Source organism: Cydia splendana, chromosome 14, assembly GCF_910591565.1.
Source record: "Cydia splendana chromosome 14, ilCydSple1.2, whole genome shotgun sequence".
In the NCBI taxonomy this organism is placed as follows: Eukaryota; Metazoa; Arthropoda; class Insecta; order Lepidoptera; family Tortricidae; genus Cydia; species Cydia splendana.
This window is the reverse complement of record NC_085973.1, coordinates 3,819,222-3,842,394: the sequence shown is the minus strand read 5'-3', so window position 1 is coordinate 3,842,394 and position 23,173 is coordinate 3,819,222. Positions and strand designations below refer to the sequence as shown.

Below are 23,173 nucleotides of genomic sequence, written 5' to 3'. Positions count from 1 at the left end.
TATTTGTTTTGTAACATTGATAAACTAAATTAGTTTATCGCCAAATCCGTTTTCATTGAAAGTTCTATAATCATTTTAATGAACTGATTGTATTTGGTGTAACAAATATGCGGGTGTATTTTAAATAGATAGCTTCTATGATGGTACAGTCGCCATCAGATATATCGAAGCGGCCGAGGTAATCACAAATATCTGAACACGCCTCTGGTGGCAAGGCATTAGAGTGCGTGTTCAGATATTTTTGAACACCTCGGCCGCTCCTATATATCTGATGACGACGGTACACGAATAAAATAAAACTTATTTGTTTTAAAAGAGGGCAAAGTAGTTGTTTTAAGTTGTGTTCAAAAATCCCAAAATTGAACACAAAAATTGTGTTCAAAAATCCCGAAATAAGTAAGTAAGTACACGAGCACAGCGAGTACCGTAAAATGGGGTGAGTAGGGATTGCGAGGAGAGTCGGGTTATGAATGGGGAGAGAAGGAATGACAGGGGGGTGAGATGGTTTTTAAAGGCTACTGCTACCTAAATATTGTATTCCTATTATAAATTGAGCTATAGTAATAAATATTCATAATAAAAAAAACGAATCAACAACGTTTCAAAATCACCTTTTGTATGAAATCCCATCTCACCCCAACTACGAGGGACTACGGGGTGAGGAGGGATTTTGTGTTTATCGTTATAGTTATGAAATGGAACTACGTAAAATCATAAAAAAACTAAAATACAAACGACCGGAACATTTATAAATAAAATTTAGTTTGCATAAAATCAAAAAATAAAATGTTATCGTGGTTTGAATGTCAGTTTTGTCCTTACTCACCCCATTTTACGGTACTTACTTATTTATCAGGAAATCTTGTGAATCTCACTCCCCAATTTCACCATTTAGAATATGGCTGCTTCATGTCATGGATTCTTCATCATTTAAGGAAGATCCGTGTCTAAATTACTTAAATTAATTATGTATCAAGCAGATACGTCTGCGAAGTATGCGAACGATGCTATTATTAAGCTTAGAAACAAATTAAAATTGGAATAGTCGTGGGTCCTAGTCCCACCCTAGATAGTGAACTATCCCACTTATAATTTGTTTCGAAATTTACTTCATGTAACTGTTTTGCTCTCCAGGCAATACGCCAGCGAGCGAAGAAGCAACGCTCAGCAAAAAGCACATCGTCAGGCATCGCATCAGCTTCCAGTGGCACTGCGGCCGTGGTTATTGAAAACTTGGCACAGACGCCAAGGCTGCAGACCACAGAACCTCCCACAAACACTGCCTCAGCGTCGGGCAGTAATGAGGATGAGGAGGACGACAAGTGAGTCTCTCTCTCTTACTCCCTATATTATTATATCAAAAGTAGTTATTGAAAACATAGACCAGCGGTGGAACAAAAATGGGTTTTGATAACATTAAAGTTTTTTCTTTTTTGATATGTTATTGCATGCATGTTAAATAACATTTATGTAAAATATTAGAAAATTATAGGTGGAGCGTTCGGCCATATTTAAATATTTCAATTTTGCTAAATAACCATGTAAATATAAAATTAAAGTTACAAAAAACTGTAACATGTTCAATAACACTTTAATTTGTTCACAATATTCGGTTTTTAGAAATCTGGAACAGCTGCTTTCTGGTGAACGTAAAAACACGAATTACTTTGTCAATAAAGAATTAAAGTAGCTGATATTGTAAAATTACGATATTATCTATCAACTTAGTATACTTGTAAAAAATTAGAAATGTAGACAATGTGCTTGTCTAGATATTGATTTCTGGTTAAGCAGTATAGCCAATATTGAATTAAAGTTTGTAGAGTTAATATTACACGGTCATAATAAAGATCTTAGTTCCCACACAAAATATTAGAAATATAAAATCACGGCGACACTAAATACCGATACGTAAGTATGCATTCCGCGCTTATATTGAGTTACATTTCAAACGCGCGGCGTTTTCGCGCGCCGCGCTGTGCGCCGTGGCAGGAGGCAGCGATCGACGGTGGCGGGCTAGCGATTAGCGCGGTGCCCGTAAAAAATACGCAAAACGTTTATAAAATTATTATCAATGGTAAATAGTTATATTGTTAATAGTAGGTACACTAATGGAAACTTACCTACACTTATTTATTTCTATATGTACTAGGGATTGCCCGCGGTTTGGTTTACGTAGAATTCGTTATCGTATTAAGTATAGAAATAATAGATACATTTGAAAATTATTTTAGGTGCATTGTCATACAGATAACCACCCTTGTTAAAGTATTCTTCAAATTCAATAGACAGGTGTCATTTCAATATAATTTTGCGTAATTTGGCGCTTTTAGGTTATAAATGACTAGCGACATATATTTTTTGTTTAAGAGCGATATCCGATATATATATATCTCCGATAATATTTACTTTATCATTTAAATCAATTTCAAACTAACGTTATTCAATATTTATCATTTTAAAGTCAATTTTACCAACCAACTGAGCTTTACGAGTATACCTACGGAAACAACTCAAAATTTGCATCAAATTAAATGCCACTCTTCTTATCCGTTTCGAACAATCAAGAGGGCCTTTACGAGCTGATGTAGTGAAAATTTTATTTAACCCTCGTCCCTTGAAACCTTCACTACGCTCGAGGTTCAACTTTACGAACCACTCGCTACGCTTGTGGTTCAATTTTAGAATGTTTCGCTTGTTTGGGTATCAATATTAGCATGATTAATCAACAAATTTTCCCCTTGTAAAACAAATAAATAAGGTAGGTGAGGTGCAGGCATATGAGGCCCGGCGGGTAACAAGGCCCAGCATTCAAAAATAGCAGTTGCTCCCTATTATTCTGAATTTGTACTTGTTGCTAAGAAGATCCACTGTCAGTGCAGGTAAAAAGGTCCAGTCCCGGGCCTTATTGAACGTATGAGATGAAATAATAGATTAAAATATTTTTAGATAATTTTGAATATTTTTAATCTCTCATTAATAAGGCCGATTTGAAGAAACTTCTATGAAATTATGACTTATAAATAACACCTTCACTGCGTGAGCTGTCCAAATCGCTGCAGACTTTTCTTGGTCTAACTCTAATAATTTTTCACTTGCTTTATTGACCTAAAGACGTTTTAAAGAATCAAAAAGTCTAATAACATTTAGACACTTATACTTTTTAAAGGCAGTAACTACTTACTTATATAGGTAACTTTTTTTATTAATACATAGGTAGTTATTTACGATAGAAGTGCGAAAAATTGAAATTTTGCAACGAATGACGAATTTTAAAACACGGCCAAAGGGAGTGTTTTAATGTGCTTATTATAGCACCGGTGTCGTAATGTAGCACCAGGGCCCTATTTCACCAACGTGACATTGTTGCTGACGTCACAGGCATCCATGGGCTACGGTTATAGCTTACCATCGGACGGGCCTTATTCCTGTTTGTCACTATCATTGTATTATTAAAAAAAAACTTTATTATATCGGCAAAAAACAGGTATCTTTCTTGTTTATGATGATAATGATGACAATTGACACAAGATTTCAAAGAACTTTCGGTAATTCATGACAGTAAATGAGTTCTGTGTCGGAATTTCGTGACAACTGTCGTATTTCTTGTGACAATTGTCCAAGTCCCAGCCCCCCCTTTGCTACAGTCCAACCCGAAAGGCACCTTAGGTCGGCTCTTACGTCATTATTACCGGCGCCCTATTAACTAATGAAATGAAAATGAAATGAAAAATATTTATTTCGAGCAACTATGGACTCATACAGATTTGTTAGTAGACTTACGTTCCTAATGTTAGTACCTAATTAACTATTACAATATATATACACTGCTGGAAACATGCATTTTGCAGCAGTGTCTCATATACGGGCAGTCAAGTCTGTCCGCTATCACACACAGGATAGGGTTGGGGCTGGCCCGCACCCGGCGCACCAGGGATGTTCATCGTGCAAACTAATGCGGTGCTACGCGACGTAAGCGCCGACCGCCATATTCAACGTGGTGTGTCACATAGTACCCTGTAAAGGTATGATTCCAGGGATAAAAAATATGTTATAACGTTATCCAGCGTATAATGGAATTCATAAAAGTTTTTCTTTATAATTACTACAAGTAAATTTGTTCATATTTGCATATTATTAAAAAGGTAAATGAAAAGTAATTGAGTAATTTAATTACTAATTAATGTAATCACAATTGCAAATTACACAGAAAAATTAATTACATGTAATTAAATTTTATGTAATTAAATTACAAACATTTTAATTACATGTAATTAAATTACACGAGTAATTAATTACATGTAATTAAATTACACGAGTAATTAATTACATGTAATTAAATTACACGAGTAATTAATTACATGTAATTAAATTACACGAGTAATTAATTACGCCCAACACTGGTTGGTGGCAAACAACCACACCGCTCGTCTGATGGTAAGCGGTTACCGTAGCCTATAAAGGCCTGTGACGTCAGTAACAGTGATGTCGACAAATGTCGCACCTGTCACGTTGGTGAAATAGGGCCCAGATGTACAGTAAAAATCATGTTAAAAGATAATACTAACTGTTACGAAGAAATATTTATACTGTAAAAAATTATCCCACCAAAAACATTTTCATGTAAAATGTTGCTAAGACGAAACCATAAGCCTAAGACTCGCACTGTTAAAAAGTTATCAGATCTCTTGTCGAGCCAAGCTTCAAACTCTACAAGCCCCTTCACTAACTCTACACCTTAGTCAAAATATGTGGCTTGGCTGTTTTGCTACCGCCACATGGGCATAAGGTGAAAAACTTATTATAATCATTATTTTTAGGGTTCCGTACCTCAAAAGGAATAAAACTGAACCCTTATAGGATCACTCGTGTGTCTGGCTGTCCGTCTGTCACAGCCTATTTGCTCCGAAACTACTGGAGTAATAAGTTGAAACTTGTCTATAACCCAAAGACATACATGTAAAGTAAATATGTAATATGAATTTAAATAAAGGGGTCACTTTTGAGATGAATGATAAATAGAAGAAAAAAAACTATATCTTTGTTATATATCAAATGAAGGGGCTCATTTTAGAATTAGAATCTCAAATATATTTTTTTCATAATTTTAAAATAAATAGTTTAGAAGTTATTTAAGAAAACAGGCAAAAAATTAACATTACCCTTATCTCCGAAACTACTGGGTCTTTTTATTATGAAAAAAATACACATATTAGCTCTTTACCTATAGATGACAGGAAAACCTATTAGAAATGTGGAGCTAAGCGTGAGCAGGCCTATGGAACTCTCTGCGCGAGCTCGGATTAATACCTACGAATCTGCTCCCGTTCACGGTAGAAAAGCAAGCCAGTTGGTTGCCACACGCGCTCACGTACGCACGTCACCGCGCGCCGCACTGTCAATTTTTACGATAGTTACACGGACGGCGGGATTCGGGAAATGAATTAGAGATGCACTAGATAAGAAATAGTAAAGATATGTGACGTTCCACGGCAAAAGGTACCATTGCCCCGACTGAATATTGGAGTGGCGATAATAATAAGCGTAAGCGCCAGCCGCCATAAGGTACCTTTTGCCGTGGAACGTCACATATCTTTACTATTTCATATCTAGTGAAGTCTAACGGCGCGATATCTTAAAGTTCGAATCGCGCGGGTAGTAGGTACCTACCTACTATTGAATTTCTTTAATTAAACATGTAATGTTTAATATGTGTGACAAATGTATAGATTTAGATATCTATCTATTTGAAATAGGTAGTAAATTTTTAATTTATTTTGGTAAATGTTTATTTTAACGACAGTAAGTTTACACCGGAAAGTGCCTACTCATTTTTGCTCTGGTTAACTTATAATTAATTACCTTTATTCATGGGGTTTCTATTATTTTTCTTTACTATGTAACATTAATCTCTATCTGGTTTTAAATTACACGAAGTTTTAAAACTAATTCTTGCTGGGATTATTGCGCGGTTTACAAAACGGCGTAAACACTGCGGTTACTGCAGGGACATATGACATATGAAAATGACTATTTCGCAAACACTAAAGCATAATCGGAATATTAGGTATAATTTAAGATTTAGCTTTCCTTTTATTTCACTCCTCTGTTTAAGTGGGTATTTATTTATCATTTCTAAGCGTCAGCAACCCTAGCGTTGTGCCGGTGCGCGCGGTGCGGGGAGCGGCGCGTTGAAGGTCACTCCATTGTATTTTTGTGTAGGTATCAAAACGGTAGGTACTTGCGTTTTGTTTGAGAGATAAGTATCAGTTCGTAAGAACTATTGTATAATCTGTGGCGTGAGTCGGACTTAAGTACTTAGTTTTTGATCCCAGCCCTACGGGTTTTTAAAAGACATTTTACTCACTTTTCACTAAAAAAACATATTGTTAAAAATTGTGTAATGTACGGAACCCTTGGAACGCGAGTCCGACTTGCACTTGGGCGGTTTTTTTATTATACATACAATAGTTCTTGTAGAAACGAAACGGCCGAGCTACATACTTTGACTAAGGTGTAGAGCTAGTGAAGTTAGGGCTTGTAGAGTTAGAAGCTTGGCAAGAGATCTGATAACTTTTTGACAGTGCGAGCCTTATGGTTTCGTCTGGGCAACATTTTACATCAAAATGTTTTTGGTGGGATTTCACTTCTTTTTGTAAGTTGCTTATGACAATCTTCCATCCCCTAATTTAAAGGGTTGGGGGTGATTTACTATTAAAAATCCTGAAATAAGTATCTGGGGGCATCTGTTACACAATGAACTTCTTACTGATTCCCCATATAAACCCTTCACCCCGTAAGGGTAAACTTTGGGGTTGAAATCTGCCTTCAGCCCGTAAGGGTAAACTTTGAGATTGAAATCTATTCTATATCCTTCCCCATAACAATACCTATCTACATACCAAATTTCAACTAAATCGGTTCAGCGATTATTGATTCCCCATACAAGATTAAACCCCCTCATCATCCCCTTAAGGATTAAAAAATTCAAGTTTTTGAATTTATTTGTTGTTTGTGTACTAAAACTATCTTACATATCAAATTTCAGCTTCTTAGAGGACTTCAGGAAGTACCCTAAAGGTATTGATAATAATCAAGTGAGTGAGTCAGTGACGAAATCGAAGTTTTTAAATATGAATAAAATCTAAAGTATAAGAGCTATGCAATTGATATGCTTAATAAGTCCGAGAACTTTGTTTATCTAGTATAATCCAACCCCAAGTTATGAGGGTTCCAAAAAACGACGAAGCGCTTCGAGAAAAGGTAGATAGTGCCCTTGCGCTTTGCTCGTCTTGGCGGGGGCACTGCCGTGCCCCCAGATGTTAAAACATAATAATAATAAAGCTTTATGTTTAGTGACTTTAGTTACCTACTATTTTCGCGTAAACTAGACAATTTTTATATCTTTAGTTAATAAGGCCCAAAAGAATTATTTTTAACTTATTATAAATATCCTCTTGTTGTGAAGTACCAAATATTGTTATTTGTATATGTATAACTCTTAAGTTAAAAACAATAAAATCTGTTATTGTCTACTGTCAAAATTATTATTTTTTGCGGGATTAAGTAATACCCTGCTAGTGTTCAATAAGGCCCACAATAGGACTTTTATAAAAGGTATATTTTCCAAGAGTATCGTAATATTTTTATAACTATTTTGGTATAATGAAGAAACTTCAATAAATAAGATACCTATTTGAGTGAGTTTTTCATACTTACTATCCTGTTTATTAGAAAAAAAAAACATTTTAATTTAAGGTGGGCCGTATATAGGCATATACGGCCGACACGGAATATACAATAAGGTGAGGTCACTTACCTTATTGTATATTCAATATGTATACGTGTAATATTGAGCAGTTGGTTTATAATATACATAATATGATATTGACGTTCAATAGGACAGGACATGACAATAGGAACCAGAAATAGGTATAGTCGGTCAAACCAATTTGTCAGTAAATAAAAACAAAAAACTATATTCATCCTTTTCTTTTGGGTGCTAGTACTAGTGTAAGTCAAAGATAGTATGATGATTCTCTCTATGTTTGAAATGAGACAGTCCTTTGACAAACTATGGTAAAAAATAGTTGTGAATATCATGTACATTTTTATTACAATTTCGAAATTCAAATGTTCTTCCTAATCAACTCGGCCACTAAACTAACTGATAACTTGGTATCCGATCCGCTAACTCGGCGAATGAATCGCCAATTCGCCAACTCTCCGAGCCGAGTCAACGCTATCAAACTGCTACTAAGGCCATTCAAAAATAAACCTTAATTCGAGAGCCCGAAGGTTCTTATATGACAAACAATACATTATGACTTAAAACTTTATGGGAAACAAAGGGACCCCTTTAATTTCACGTAATGTCCGCATCTAATTTATATATGTCCACAGTAAACAAACAAATGAATGATAAGAAAAGACAGACAGTGCTGTGAGCGGCAGGTGGGGCGAGGCGAGGGGCGAGGTATAGGTAGGCTATGATAGGGTCTCGGGCGCCGCGCCGGCGACACTGACGGACCAGCGCGGCGTATGTATGAATTTCGCGCCTTTTTAAATATATTTTACTATTACAATGCAAGCTACACACCGAAATTTCTTATTTTCCATAATATGGCTGCGTATATTATTTTATAGTAATAGACTTATTTTTACAGACTCTAATTCAATATTAGATATTATAGGACAAAAAACGCATATTAATTCTAAAGCATATAATATATCTTATTCTTCTAAATTTTTAGCTTGCCTATTAACTTAAGAATTTAGATATGTTGTTGTGGATTTATTAAACTTTAATTCAATATCGACAAAATAATAAGCTAATTTGTAGTTTGACTAAGAAGCACGTTAAAAAAATTTCTAATAATTTTACATTATAAAGCGTCATACATATTATAAACGATGGAACTTAAACATTGCACTTTAATTCAATATTAAAAAATCATTACTAAAAATATATAAATACCTAATTTATATCTAACGCTCGTTCTAACTTTTCGTCATATTTTACAAATATGCTTAAAAATATGTCCCATGTCAGATAAGTATCACTTTTTCATCTTTAGAATTATCAAAACTTTTAGTGCAAAAATCCGGTCCCACTATTGGTCTAACATGGCACAAACGCCAAGGCTGCAGAGCACGGAGCCTTCCACAAATACTGCCTCAGCGACAGGCAGTAACGAGGATGAGGAGGAGGACAAGTGAGTATCTTTCTTACTCTGTATCTTATTATATAATAAGAACAGTAGTTATTGAAAACATGGCACAAAGGTCAAAGCTGCAGAGCACGGAGCCTCCCACGAATACTGCCTCAGCGTCGGGCAGTAACGAGGATGAGGAGGACGACAAGTGAGTCTCTCTCTCGATCCGAAAAGACGTCACTTCACATGTTCAGTGTGATTCTGGTCATAGAAAATACATAATACAAATTGATTTGACTCAACACGCGTCGCGTCGGGTAACGTCGCGTCGCGTTTTAATAATGTGTTTCGCCCTTAATTGTCGTGGTCACTGAAGACAAGATTCTTCATATATTTTTTTATTTAATTTTAATTAGACTATTCATTGTTTATTTTTGTTTTATTTGCTTTATTTAATAGACTTAGATTATTTTTAATTTTGGTTTATTTCATTTCTTTTTTTAAGTAGTAGTGGTACCAACCCAATTCAGCAACTACGCAAAAGAAGGCAAAAGTGAAGACTCCGTGAACTCCGGCTGACGCTGAACGCTGAGTACAGCGTCACGTTTTATAATGTTCTCCTCTCCCATTACAATGAGACGCTATACGCAGCTTACGTCGCTAAACCGAGAGGCCTTACTACGAAAACACTGCCCGACAAGTAGACGAGGATGGTGAGATTGGTAAGTGCCTAACCGCCGTATTCGGAAAACAAGATAATCACAAGATCTAGAGACGAACTAGATAACTAGATGAGATCTTATCTATTACATATCTAGTACGTCTCTTTCAAAACTCGATTCGAGCAACCAATGTCACTTAGGCTGGCATTCCATTGAGGCGGAGACGAGCTTAGATGAGAGGAATCAACCAATAGCATTTATTGTAATCCAGAGCGGAGCGGAGAAGAGATGTGGATTACATCATCCAGTGCTATTGGTGATTCCTCTAAACTCTGCTCCTGTCCGCCTCAGTTTTCAACAGACTGTGTATAATTGATACTTTAATAGACAAATTTCTCTGCAAATGGTTTCTGACTTAAGGTACCTGCTCTAGGTCCTATAATGCTCGATAGATTCTTATTCCTAACAGTACGGTTACCATCAGTTTGTCACTGACGTAAACGCCGTCGAGAACGTAATTTACTTTCTATACATCCCGTTTGCACTAATATGCGAGTGCGAGCGAGATGTATAGAAAGTAAATTACGTTCTCGACGGCCTTTATGTCAGTGACAAACTGATGGTAACCGTACTGGTGTTAAATGAAGAATTGTAGAAACATAAAATACAAGTAAAACCGCAAACGGTACAGTTTACGCAAAATTAAATTCAGATAATATTACAAGAAATCAACAGTCACGAATCGTTAACTCTCAAACGCTAATACTCCTTTGCATTTTAACTGCCCGTACAAAGCTCAAAAAGGAAAGCAATAATTGTACAGAAACCCTAGACTAGTTATTAATAAAGACTTCAAGAAACGTTGCGTTCTATGACCGTTGAAAATGGCGAATGGAACTGTCATGCCTCACGTTAATCATTAAGAAAATGGCGACACATTACTCGCAAGAGTCGCAAGTGTGTATAACGGAGGTGAAATTTTTGACATTCCATAAAAAAAAACCCCAAGGATAACGACAGACGAATAGAAAAAATGCATTGGGAAGACAGATCGTACGAAAAGTCACGTCACTATTTCCATAGATTGTTTAAGTGTCGATTGCCGTTTTTATCAACGATTATCATCTTGACTAGGCCCCGATGATGGTCGTTTTTGTCTACGTGACAGCGTGATAAAACGTTATCCGTCACTTTCAATCGCGCTCTGTTAAAAAGTGACGGATATTTTGTCACGTGGATAAATCCATAATAGGCCGGCTGGTTTATATAGACTCCTGTTGATCCTGCTGTCCTTGTCTCATCTAAGCAATCACGAGGAACGTTGCTTTTGGTGTGGTGATGCCACTAAAAGGTCGTTTCGAAGCAGACATTGCAGTTTTCGTGTTTTAGAAACACCTTTCCCCGTTTCCGTATTGGATGTTTTTTGACCCGTTGGCGACTCGCGCTCTTAACAGGGCGCCTAGCCAACGTGCCATTCGTTTACGTTCCCTAGCGAACGAAACGCAACTAAGCTGTCTCTGTGGCACTAATAATGGAATAGTGATAGAGAGAGATGACTACAGTACGCTACGGAGCGTAAACGATTGGCACATTGGCTAGTCACCCTGTCTTTATTATAACCTGCCCAGGGAAACACATTGACATTCCCTTTCATTCTGAGCATTATTTTATTCAACTTTAACTAAAACTGTTTGTGAGCTTAGTTTTTGTATTAAAGCATACATTGAAAGTCTATTTCAGTGTCAGAGCGTTTCAATCAAAGCTCTTTTCTAAGCTCTATACGAGCCAGCAATGTGCTTACTGGCTCGGAAATGATTAAATGTGAAAGTTAGATAAAGCACGCGAGCTCTTGACGAGAATGAGATATCATATCACATGTGAGATAAGGTACAGGTTTTAAGGATGACTCACGTTACACCGGGCCGGGTCCGGGCCGGAACCTCCGGCGCTTAATTTCTATGACAGATGACCGGTGATCACGTGATGCTTTCCATAGAAAACGAAGCGCCGGAGGCTCCGGCCCGAACACAGCCCGGTCTAACGGCATTCATCCTTTGACAGGATACTTTAGGTATTTTTGTGTGTTGTGGTCTGACTCGGCAAATATATTTTTTTGTTTGAAAGATTAAACAATTTGTCGAATTGTCATCAGAGGTCCTGCCAAATTGCGGGCATCTGTCTCTTTTGCTCCACTTAAGGCGTAATTAAAGTGACAGAGAAAGATGTCCGCAATTTGCGAACTTCGGTGTTCGGGGTAGGACCTCAGATCCTGGAGGAATAGTGGAAACTCTTCAAATATTAAAGACACACCCATCCCAACCCCCAACTAAGTATTTTACATAGTAACTCGTACATTTCCTCTCAGAGAGCGACAGTTCTTTTTTTGTTATCTAACTAAAGCGCAAAGCACACATTGATAGTCTTTTTCTTTTACTCTCATGAGCGTCCGCTCAACTTTTCTAAGCTGAAACTATACGAGCCAGCAATGTGCTTACTGGCTCGGAAATTATGAAATGTGAAAGTTAGATAAAGCACGCGAGCTGTTGGCCGGAATGAGATGTCACGTGTGATCGGGGACGGACGTTGTGGTTTCTGGGTCGATTGAAGGTTTAGTTTTGTTGAAGTGTTGGACTATACTTGGTGAAGCAAATCTTGTCAGTAGCAATAAGGCGGCAAATTTGAAAAATCGCGGGTTAGCAATACTGTTTTCGAATAATTCCAAATTCGCGTGTCATGTGTGTTTTATTTGTGGATCGTGAATGATAGCCATCTTGTTTGTTTACATTCTGAATCGTTGCTATTTCAAGAGAAACTTCTGCTGTCACCATTGAATATCAATTTATTTAATGAACTTGTGTAAATGTAATGTAATTATGTGATGTATTTTATAATTCATGTAATTTTGGTGTAATGTTTTAATTTGTAATACTTATCTTTGATTAAATATATATTTATTAAATAAGATTATGCATGAACTTAAGCAAAGTCAAGATGCCTACAATGTACAATCATGCTCGTTGATCGTAAATATTTGTAAAATTTGAGGTTATGATAATGACATATTTTGGTTCGATGTACATTGCTGCTTTTCTTAGCGCAATACTGCTCTTTGAGTGTAATGTTGCTCTACTTCACTTTGCTGTACATTGCTACTGACATACTTTGCTTGACAGACTATATTATTATTAACGTATAGAACCGACACATAGAACCAGTATTTAGCGCCATGAGTTGATGTTGTTGACAACAAACCATTAGAAGCGGAGCGTGAGTCTCGCGACCTAAACGCGTAAGCGCCATGAATTTTACGGCGCTTACGACGTTTTGTTCGCGTGGTACAGGTTGCGATTGCCACAATTTCATTGTTAGGTATGCTTCTCTTTACCTATTCAAGTTATGTAAATTGAATTAGATTTGATTCGATTGGTTTTGCGTGAGTTGTTCGCCATTTGACATAAAATTTGCAAGTTATAAATACTATTTCTTTAAAAGTGTTGTTTATTTTATTTTATTGGATATATTGAAACACTGTTACATCGTATTTAAACATGGGTTACTAGAAGTACATTACATACACGTGGGAGCTGACATACACTTGCTTCTAGCGACTGGAGTGGACGGCAGGGAAAGGAATCACGCAACAAAACATAATTTTTTTTAGTTCTTAACAGTCTTCATTAATAACTTGTCTTGCCTCTAGCAAAACATGTAATGAAAATATGGTATTAATGTAGCATGCATTGCATGCAGTCTATGCTCTGTTGGTAGGTATAGGTACTGTCGCCATCAGATATATCGGAGCGGCCAAGGTGCTCACAAATATCTGAACACGTCTCTATTGTCAAGGAGCTAGAGGGCGTGTTCAGATATTTTTGTGCACCTCGGCCGCTTCGATATGTAAAAACATTAAACCAAGCTATAGATAAAATTTAAACTGCAGAATATATATGAAAATAATGTATGTCTCTCTCTCACAGCTTCGACAGAACAGAGATGGGGGTATACGCAGACGAGCTGGCAACGACGCGATCTGCGAGGTTCATGTTAGCGGCCGTTGTGGAGGAAACTGGCCTGTACGTATAGACGTATACCCTTCTCTCTCAAACAGCTTCGATACGACAGAGGTGGCATGAGGTATTCGGTTTTTTTTTCCAGCAGCAAACCTTGTCCAGCCAGCCCAAAGCCATCATACCAATTATCTTAATAAGTATGAAACATAATTGACTTAAGTAGGGTGACTGCTATAGTAATTGGCCACTCTAAGCCGGTCGTTAGACCGGTCCGTGTCCGGGCCGGAGCTTCCGGCGCATCGTTTTCTATGGAAAGCATCACGTGATCGCCTCATCGCCATGTCATAGAAAAGTAAGCCCCGGAAGCTCCGGCCCGGACACGGCCCGGCTAACGCGAGTTATCTTCAACTGTAGCAGTCTCCCTACTGTATAAATTGTATTATTAAATAAAATAAATAAATAAATAAAGTTTTATTTCAGGCAACACGTACAGTTGTATACCCATATCAAAATACAGTTTTAAAGTTACAAAGCAAAAGAAATACTTAAATAGAAACAAAATAAAATAAAAGTTGAACAATTAAAATAGTATTACACTACCGACGACCGGTCTGGCCTAGGGACCCTGCCTATGAAGCCGATGGTCCCGGGTTCGAATCCTGGTAAGGGCATTTATTTGTATGATGATACAGATATTTGTTCCTGAGTCATGGGTGTTTTCTATGTATTTAAGTATTTATATATTATATATATCGTTGTCTGAGTACCCACAACACAAGCCTTCTTGAGCTTACCGTGGGGCTTAGTCAATTTGTATAAAAATGTCCTATAATATATTTTTTTTTTTATTTATTTTTTTTTGTTCCCGTTTTGGTGCACGGAAAGCCAGTGCCTAAACATATTACAACTAATGTTGCGATACACCGACATGAGAATGGTGTTTTGCGAGCGGCGCATTCCCTCCCAAAAAGATTTATATATTATATATATTAAGTAATATATATTATATATATTAAGTATATGATATATTAAGTAAAACTGTATGAAAAACTTATTGATCTTAGAATTATTTAGATAGTTACAAAATGTTAACTTTCAAGACAAGCTCCGCATGATTTTCTAAAAATTGAATAAAAAAGTTTTTCGTTATACACATAATATTTTATTCTCGGTTGTAGCAGAAATCTTACCAAGTCATAAAAGTTCTCACATTTTATGAAGATTTTTTTGAAAAGAAGTATAACATATTCTAACCAAGTTGGGCACTGTAAGTAAAACTTAGACAACTGGGAAGGAACAGTTGAAAGCTGCCTCGGGAAGTTTTCTTTAGTTCAGTATATTATTTTTTTAATGTTGCAAGCTTGTAAATCTTAATGTGCGTTGTACGTGTTGACATTTTTAGGGTTCCGTACCAAAAAGGTATATATGGAACCCTTATGGTGCAACTCTGTCCGTCTGTCCATCCGTCTGTCACATTGCAAAATATCTCGAGAACTACTGAAGCTATCGATTTGAAATTTGGATCAATTAGTTATGAACAACGCTAACCCAAACACATTGGAAGTGTAATTTATTTTTTTTGTTCATTTCAACAAATGTTTGCGTTTGTGTATCAAAGCCGAAGGAAAATATTTTACGATAATTCGTTTATTGTTTCAGTTATACGATTGTAGTTTTAATTTATAATTAAATTTTGTAAAAGTTGTGTAACTAAGAAAGTATTCCTATTTTTTTAATAACGAGCCACCCCGTCTTCTTCTTCCTTGCGTTTTGCGTTGTCCTGGCATTTTGCCACGGCTCATGGGAGCCTGGGATCCGCTTGACAACTAATCCCATGATTTGACACGAGACACCACGTATTAAAAAAAATCGCAATGAATAGGATGTTATTTCAACACATAGACATACTCTGTGAGGTGAATTGTCATATTTGTGATGTGTGAGTGTGTGTGTGTGTATGCGTGAACTCCGAAATTCGCGAAATCTTTGTCGATTTTCTTATAATATAGAACACTACACTTGGTCGGCTACATACAATGCAAAAAAAAACATTCCTCCCATTCATCCCATTTTAATTTCGCGTTTTCGGTGCTACCTTTAACTTATCTTTTATCTTTGTCAATCGTTCTCTCAGACTTCCAAGATACAAGCTCAGCCTAGTTTGGAGTCTGATAGATATATATCTACACATGTATACAACTTTTATGATAATAAATTATTTGTATTTATATTTATTTGTATCTTGACCTTTACCTTGGCATGGCGTAGCAAACAAGCACCCAGGCCGTCTAACCGTCCATCTCTCCGCAGGATCATGGCGAACCTGGCGTCCCCCATCCCCATGATGGATCCCAACACCAACAACGACTCGGGGTACGCGCCCTCCAATATTGACGGGGAAACCAAGGACCACAGTCCCCCCGCGTCCCCCAAGGAGAAGAAAGAGAATGGGGCGCCGAAGAAACCGGAGCTTAAGTAAGATTGAATCACTAAATGGTGTAGTCATAATAGCTAGGTATAATGTGGACGGGGACACTAAGGACCACAGTCCCCCCGCGTCCCCCAAGGAGATGAAAGAGAATGGGGCGGCGTAGAAACCGGAGCTTAAGTAAGATTGAATCACTAAATGGTGTAGTCATAATAGCTAGGTATAACGTGGACGGGGACACTAAGGACCACAGTCCCCCCGCGTCCCCCGAGGAGATGAAAGAGAATGGGGCGCCGTAGAAACCGGAGCTTAAGTAAGATTTAATTACTAAATGGTGTAGTTATAATAGGTACAACGTGGACGGGGACACTATCACTAAGGACCACAGTCCTCCCGCATCCCCCAAGGAGAAGAAAGAGAATGGGGCGCCGAAGAAACCTGAGCTTAAGTAAGATTTAATTACTAAATGGTGTAGTTATAATAGGTACAACGTGGACGGGGACACTATCACTAAGGACCACAGTCCTCCCGCATCCCCCAAGGAGAAGAAAGAGAATGGGGCGCCGAAGAAACCTGAGCTTAAGTAAGATTTAATTACTAAATGGTGTAGTTATAGCAGGTACAACGTGGACGGGGACACTAAGGACCACAGTGCCCCCGCGCCCCAAAGGAAAAAAAGGAGAATGGGGCGCGGAAGAAACCGGAGCTTAAGTAAGATTCGTTCATTAGAAGACCCAATCTCAAATATCCCCTCTTTCAGTCACATTCATAAAGATACTACAAAAATCTTCCTAATCAGGAATCGATTTCTCACTGCATAGATTAGTGGATGAAACGGGATGTATTGCAAATGAATTCTAAAATTGCAGTAGTTTTCATGGTAAAGAAAGGATAAATTATGTATATTTCTCTCGTGTAATTCAACTACAGCAATGTATAGTTAAGTAATTAAATCAAGCGTAATTTTGCATAATTCAAACGTAATTACTCGAACTAAAAAATGTTCTAGATGCCAGCTAGCGGACGCCCCAAATGGCCAGTCACGAAATGCAGTACCTAAATTAGTTCTGTCAGGTTATAAATCCTATTGTAAATGCACTGGGGGACTAATGATATCAATCCACGGCCTTACACTAAGTGGCACTAGAGCTGCCCTAGACTATTAACTATTCTATAGGCTTAACACATTCACTGTCAGCGACAAGCGGGTTCTCTATTCATAGGCGCATTTGAATACGAAGCGTCTGCTTTCAAATAAAAAAACCGCATCCCAATCGGTGCCACAGAGAGACACACACACAGTCACACATATAGCGAAAATGTTGATGATTGTTTAATAAAACACTGTAAGTATGTGACATTCCTTTTAACGGGTATGACACACTAAATATTGAATAACATGTGCAATTGATAAAATCCAAAAAATGTGAAAGAAAAATCGAAACATTCAAGATATGTAGGTATTTTCACGTATTTCCACAAGAAATGAAGGGAACCTAAAAAATATGAGAAGTTTCCCAAAATTTTCTCAGTGGAAATATCGCTATTTCAGAAAATTCGACTACACATCGGCATTTTGAACTGTAACCCTATACAAAATACAAACATTACAAGTACCTATCCACACCAAAAGTACTAAATGGCCGGTCACCTAACGCAGTAAAGTCGTTCTATCAGGCTGTAAATAAATGCACTGAGGAACTAATGCAATCAATCCACTGGCCTGCACTAAGGCGCCATTAATTTATGCCATGATTTTTGCCAGTTTTAGACCTCCCTCCCCTATGTAAGAAAAAATAAGAATAAGGTGACCGGAAAAAATGAATACACGTTTGGTTTACTAAAGTGTTTATTTATCAAAAAATCATTTTTGGAATATTTATTTGTACCTACAAAGGTACTGGAGCCCGTCTAAGCTAACTCTGCACCGTGTTTGATAGGATGAGTGTGGAAGTGTTATTTTAAACGTCATAATTTCATAGAAATTAAATAAAATCGCATTTTTGTGATCTTACGTAAGAACTATGAATACCCCTTTACTTCCTCCCCCTTGTAAGAAAAAATAAGATATGTTCGATCTATTTCAGTTTATAATGTAGGTATATATATTAATGTGACTACTTAAAACAACACAAATCAAAATATTTCATAAAATAATTTGATTTGTTCCCTAGTTCCATATTAAATTGTATGCAAAATAGCAAAATACATTTAATTTACAATCAGATGGGGTCTGACGGTCGGGTTAGTTAATTAATTTATCACTTTATCACGTTATGTGTTTTAACTAGCTAACAAGTTAATTCAAACAATCACAAAGGATTGTTCATATTGTGAAAGTTGTTAATTAAATTACTATCTTGACAAACACAAAGACGCGTTAATTTGGCAATAACCTAGCAACCTTACAATTTAATACAATATATCAATAACTGTACAATATTGTATCCAGACGCTAACAATTATTACGAAAACAGGAATGGCTATAGAACTCGCCTGCAACTCAAAGTTCAAACCTTGTTAAAAGTTTTTGCTTACCTACGCGTGTTTCGGCACACAGACGAAACTCCCCATAAGTTTTTATATTTTATATATAGAAACACTCATCTCGATACAATAATGCATAGCTTAGTATCCTGGAAAACTATAGGTATTTAAAACAGAAAAATAGGGTAAAGTGTTACTTTTAGTAGGTAATTCAAGGTTGTCTATTGTTCTGATTCAGGCCACAAGGTGGAAGACCCTCCAACGCGCACGGCCCGGCCCCTCAGGAGATCATCGCAGGCGCAGACTCTTATAACTAGTGTACGGACAAGTGGTGGCATTTTGAACAGAGCGGGAAATGGAGTCGTTATTATCTACTAACTTTTTATGATTGAATGAATAAATCCAAATTTTATATGATATTTATCTTCTTCTGTCTGTATCTTCTCGATAAACTCAAACAATTGTCATTTTTAATTTCTAATAATTCAAATTAAAAGTCGTCGTTTAAACTTTGTACCATATTTGTATTCCAGCGCAGCGCTCATGCATAGCTAAACACAGCCCTGACTGCGAGTTAGTGGTAATGAAGGACATTCAACCGACGGACAATCGCTAACTTTGATGGGGTTCGAGTCCCTTTAGGCCTTAGGGCTGTCCACGTTCGAAGTAATAAATAGACGAGAATCTACTCAAGGGCAATACGTTGTAGAAAGTTGATGGGTTTATTATTCTTATTTTTATTTAGGGTCATTAATAACGATCAGTGATCGTCACGGACGGGGCCACATCGCGAGATCCCGAACAAAAATCTTAAAATGGACATGACTCAAATGCCTCAATCTTGTTCGAAAAACTAATTCTAATGAGTGTTATTTTAAATTAGAAAGATTAGATTTCCTATCTTGAAATCCAAAATCAATATACTCAAAACATCATCACAACTATTTATTAATTGTACGAAATAAATTGACATCATAGGTAATTTCGCGGAAGGTGCAATTTGTGTGCTTCAATAGGTAGGTTCATATTTTCACCCTTGAATCTCGCATTAAGGATCACTCACTCACTCAAAACGAAGCTCCGGAAGCTCCGGCCCGGCCACGGCCCGGTCTAGCGTGAGTCATCCTTTCGAGCAACACCGGCTTCCGACACGTTACCGATATGTTACCGTACAATTCGTTCTGCCATTTTTTGCAGGGGGAAACGTGCACACACTCGCACTTCTCACTCACTACATACAAAATCCAATCTGTAAGCACGACACAAATACGTAGAAAATGACACACGTGAAACACAAACCTTGCACCCTTCGATCTCTTTTTGTGTACGGATGAGTCACAACACGCACCGCGCTAGTTGTGTGCATGCCCAGTTGGGCATGTGCTCATGCCGACGGGAAACAGTGCGAATGCCGACTCCCTTCCCGGTGTTGCTCGAAGTTTTCACCTCGTTGTGCGCGTCGTATTATTATATAATAAATTATATACGTCGCGTGTATATGCCCCACCACTACCTTCGCACATAGTCAATAAACAATTATCACTTGTCTATGCCCCCATCTATTTTTATCTTTCGATTTAGTCGAAATGCCAAAGGTAGCCCTATCAGCACTTTACACAAGCGTAGATAATTGCATTAACCGCCTGATGCATTCGCAATGGCTGATCACGTTTCTGCTTTGAGCAAGAGGATTTGGATATAAACGTAGTGTGTAGGCGCCGTAAGCTAAATAGGGAGTAATACTGCAATGTTCTGCCGCCAGAGGCAGTACTAGCACAAACCGTAAACCATAGAACAACTTATAGATATATGTACCTATACATATCGCCAAGGGGTGGCAGAGCCGAGGCCTAGAGAATGAAATTTGTAATTAACACATTCATTGTCACTAAGTGCTACGGGTTACACTCGTAGCGCGTAGCCACGTTTTCGCCGTATGTAGCGCGTAGTCGCTACGAACAGTATACCCGACAGTCGGGTTCTTGGCCCTGAATGTGTTCAATGTATGCCCCTCCCCCTCCCTCTGGCCATCGGCCATATCAACCCCCAAACTGATGACCTGGCGACGCTCTTGTTGACATGTGACATAAAAATTACTCAAAGAAGAAGCATATTTCATTCTTTCTAATCCTAATTGGAATGCTGTAGGTATACGTAACAACTGCCAACTCTGTACGTACCTACCGCTGAACAAAGGGAGCAAAGTGAATGAGCCGTTGACGTGCAATTAAAAGATAACGACAATAAATCGTTCCCGCGGCAGAAGCGAACGATAAGCTGATTACTTTGCTAATTGGTTCAGGTAAGTAATGTTAGCTTTTGCACGTTTGTATTGTGCAACATATACATAGGTTGGGGTAGGCAGGTATTGGGTACCTACCTATTCATTAGCTATTAAGGCTTTAGGTACGTTCTGGACAGCGTGTCATCTAGATCAGCTAATTTCGAAAATTACCCATAAGTTTAAGCACCCATCCGGAAGTCATTCGGTATTATCCGAATACATTCTAATTACAATTTTTATCAAAAAAAACCTGTTATAACTCAACCAAATTTCACTAAGTTATCGATTTGCAGACATCGTTTTACAGAGTCTAGCGAACTAAGCTTGAAGACAACTAATCTGCATAATTAAATTATGCTAAACGTTAGGTACTCTGCCAAATCATCCAGCTACTAATGAATGCCTGCGAAACGAAAATCAGCTTTTATTTAGTGAAAAAGAATAGCAATAGGATAGCTTGCTACGCACCTCTCTTAGAGCGAAAAAATCACGAAAAAGTCTGTTCCAAAAAATCACGAGTTGACCCTCAATCGAAGCAGAGATTTTTCCATTGGTCCTTTAATGTCAAAAAAAAACCACAAAAGGAACCCCGACTGTGCGACTCTGTCCGTCCGTCTGTCTGTCTTTCAGACAGACGGACGGCCAGCTCTGCCTATGTACAAAAGAAACTCACCAGAAAACTTTTTCGCAGGAAGAAGCTAAGTAACCTCAGCAAGAGTTCAGTGATCTCCACGCCTCGCCGGCGCTTCAGGTCCGCAGCATCAGCGGCCAGGTTCACCATCTTCCGAGCCAACCGAGCTGGGAAGCTGCGGGCCAAGAGCTTCGCGAAGAAGGAGAAGAAGGCGACGCAGACGCTCGCTATTGTGCTGGGTAAGGGATCACTGACAAACACTCACAGACACAAAAGGATTTACCTAACATTTTTTATGATTCACTGGCTAATTGCCTTTGCTACGTGCGGTAGGTACTGTCTTAAGTATATCATCTTAAGATTTTTTTTCTTTAAACATAATGTATTCAAAACCTAGATGACCAATAAATGACCATATTTTGTCTTATTTGCAGTATATTATGTTGGAAAACTTACTATTAAAACTTAATTTCCCACATACATTCAGGATCCCTGAAAACATAAAACTTAATTACACATACAATACAAACAAGACTCGCCCGTAACTCTTATTAAATTCGTGTTAATATTCTGTACTTCTTACTGATGTCTATTCACTTTTATATCAATGATAATTCTAATTAAATCGTCTAAAATCCAATATCCAATTCCAGGTGTCTTCCTCTTCTGCTGGGCGCCATTCTTCACCTGCTCGGTCTTCGACGCCATCTGCACCAAGCTCGGTCTCCCCTACGGGCCCGGCTACACCGTCTTCATCCTCACAACATGGCTGGGCTACATCAACTCGTTCCTCAACCCCGTCATCTACACCATCTTCAATCCGGAGTTTAGGAAGGCCTTCCGTAAGATCCTGCACTGCGGCACCTAGCCCATAGATTATCTGGTCGTGTATGATTAGATCCCCTCTAGTGTTACCTTCGTTCCTGACGTTCCTGTCAACTCAAACCAAAGTCTAAATTTCTTGTTTTTCACTTCCTGAGGCGCTACAACTCTTTGTGGGTATTTGGCCTCCTCTGCAGTTATTTTCGACTTGCGCCGGTCCTTTGCCTTCTTGCTCAGTATACGTTCTCACTTTTATTTTTCCATTTATTATTTTGGTTCATATTATTGAAACTTTTATTACAGTCTTTTGCTTTTGACCTTTTGGCTGAAATATTACATGAAATTCAGTCTCTTAATCCTGTGAATTAATACAATTTCTGTATTTTCAAATTCTGAAATTCCCGTTATTAAAAGTTCCAGTGCTTAGTATTCTTTTTAAATCGTCTCTTCTTTTATTAGACATCTTACCGACCAGGGGCTCATTTCTCGATCGATATTAGACTAATATTATTAGTCTACGAACTGGGGCCCATTTCTCGAACGGTATTAGACTAATATTATTAGTCCACGAACTGTCAAGTCGTATGGGTTACCATGGCAACACACTAATAATATTAGACTAATATCGTTCGAGAAATGGGCCCCTGTCAAATCGTATGGGTTGCCATGACAATATACCAATAATATTAGACTA

The 23,173-nt window shown here is 37.8% G+C and overlaps 1 protein-coding gene across 1 annotated transcript in view; it reads left to right on the top strand.

Moving 5' to 3' along the window:
• Window positions 1-22,576, top strand: part of LOC134797082 (dopamine D2-like receptor) — a 65,039-nt gene extending 42,463 nt beyond the window's left edge. Inside the window, exons 4-10 of the mRNA XM_063769306.1 lie at window positions 1,135-1,322; window positions 13,795-13,890; window positions 16,138-16,302; window positions 16,538-16,547; window positions 16,663-16,703; window positions 21,718-21,896; window positions 22,311-22,576. Of these exons, the coding sequence (XP_063625376.1) occupies window positions 1,135-1,322; window positions 13,795-13,890; window positions 16,138-16,302; window positions 16,538-16,547; window positions 16,663-16,703; window positions 21,718-21,896; window positions 22,311-22,525 (894 nt within the window). The 3' untranslated portion in view covers window positions 22,526-22,576. The remainder of the gene's footprint in view (window positions 1-1,134; window positions 1,323-13,794; window positions 13,891-16,137; window positions 16,303-16,537; window positions 16,548-16,662; window positions 16,704-21,717; window positions 21,897-22,310) is intronic.
• Window positions 22,577-23,173: the final 597 nt, after the last annotated feature.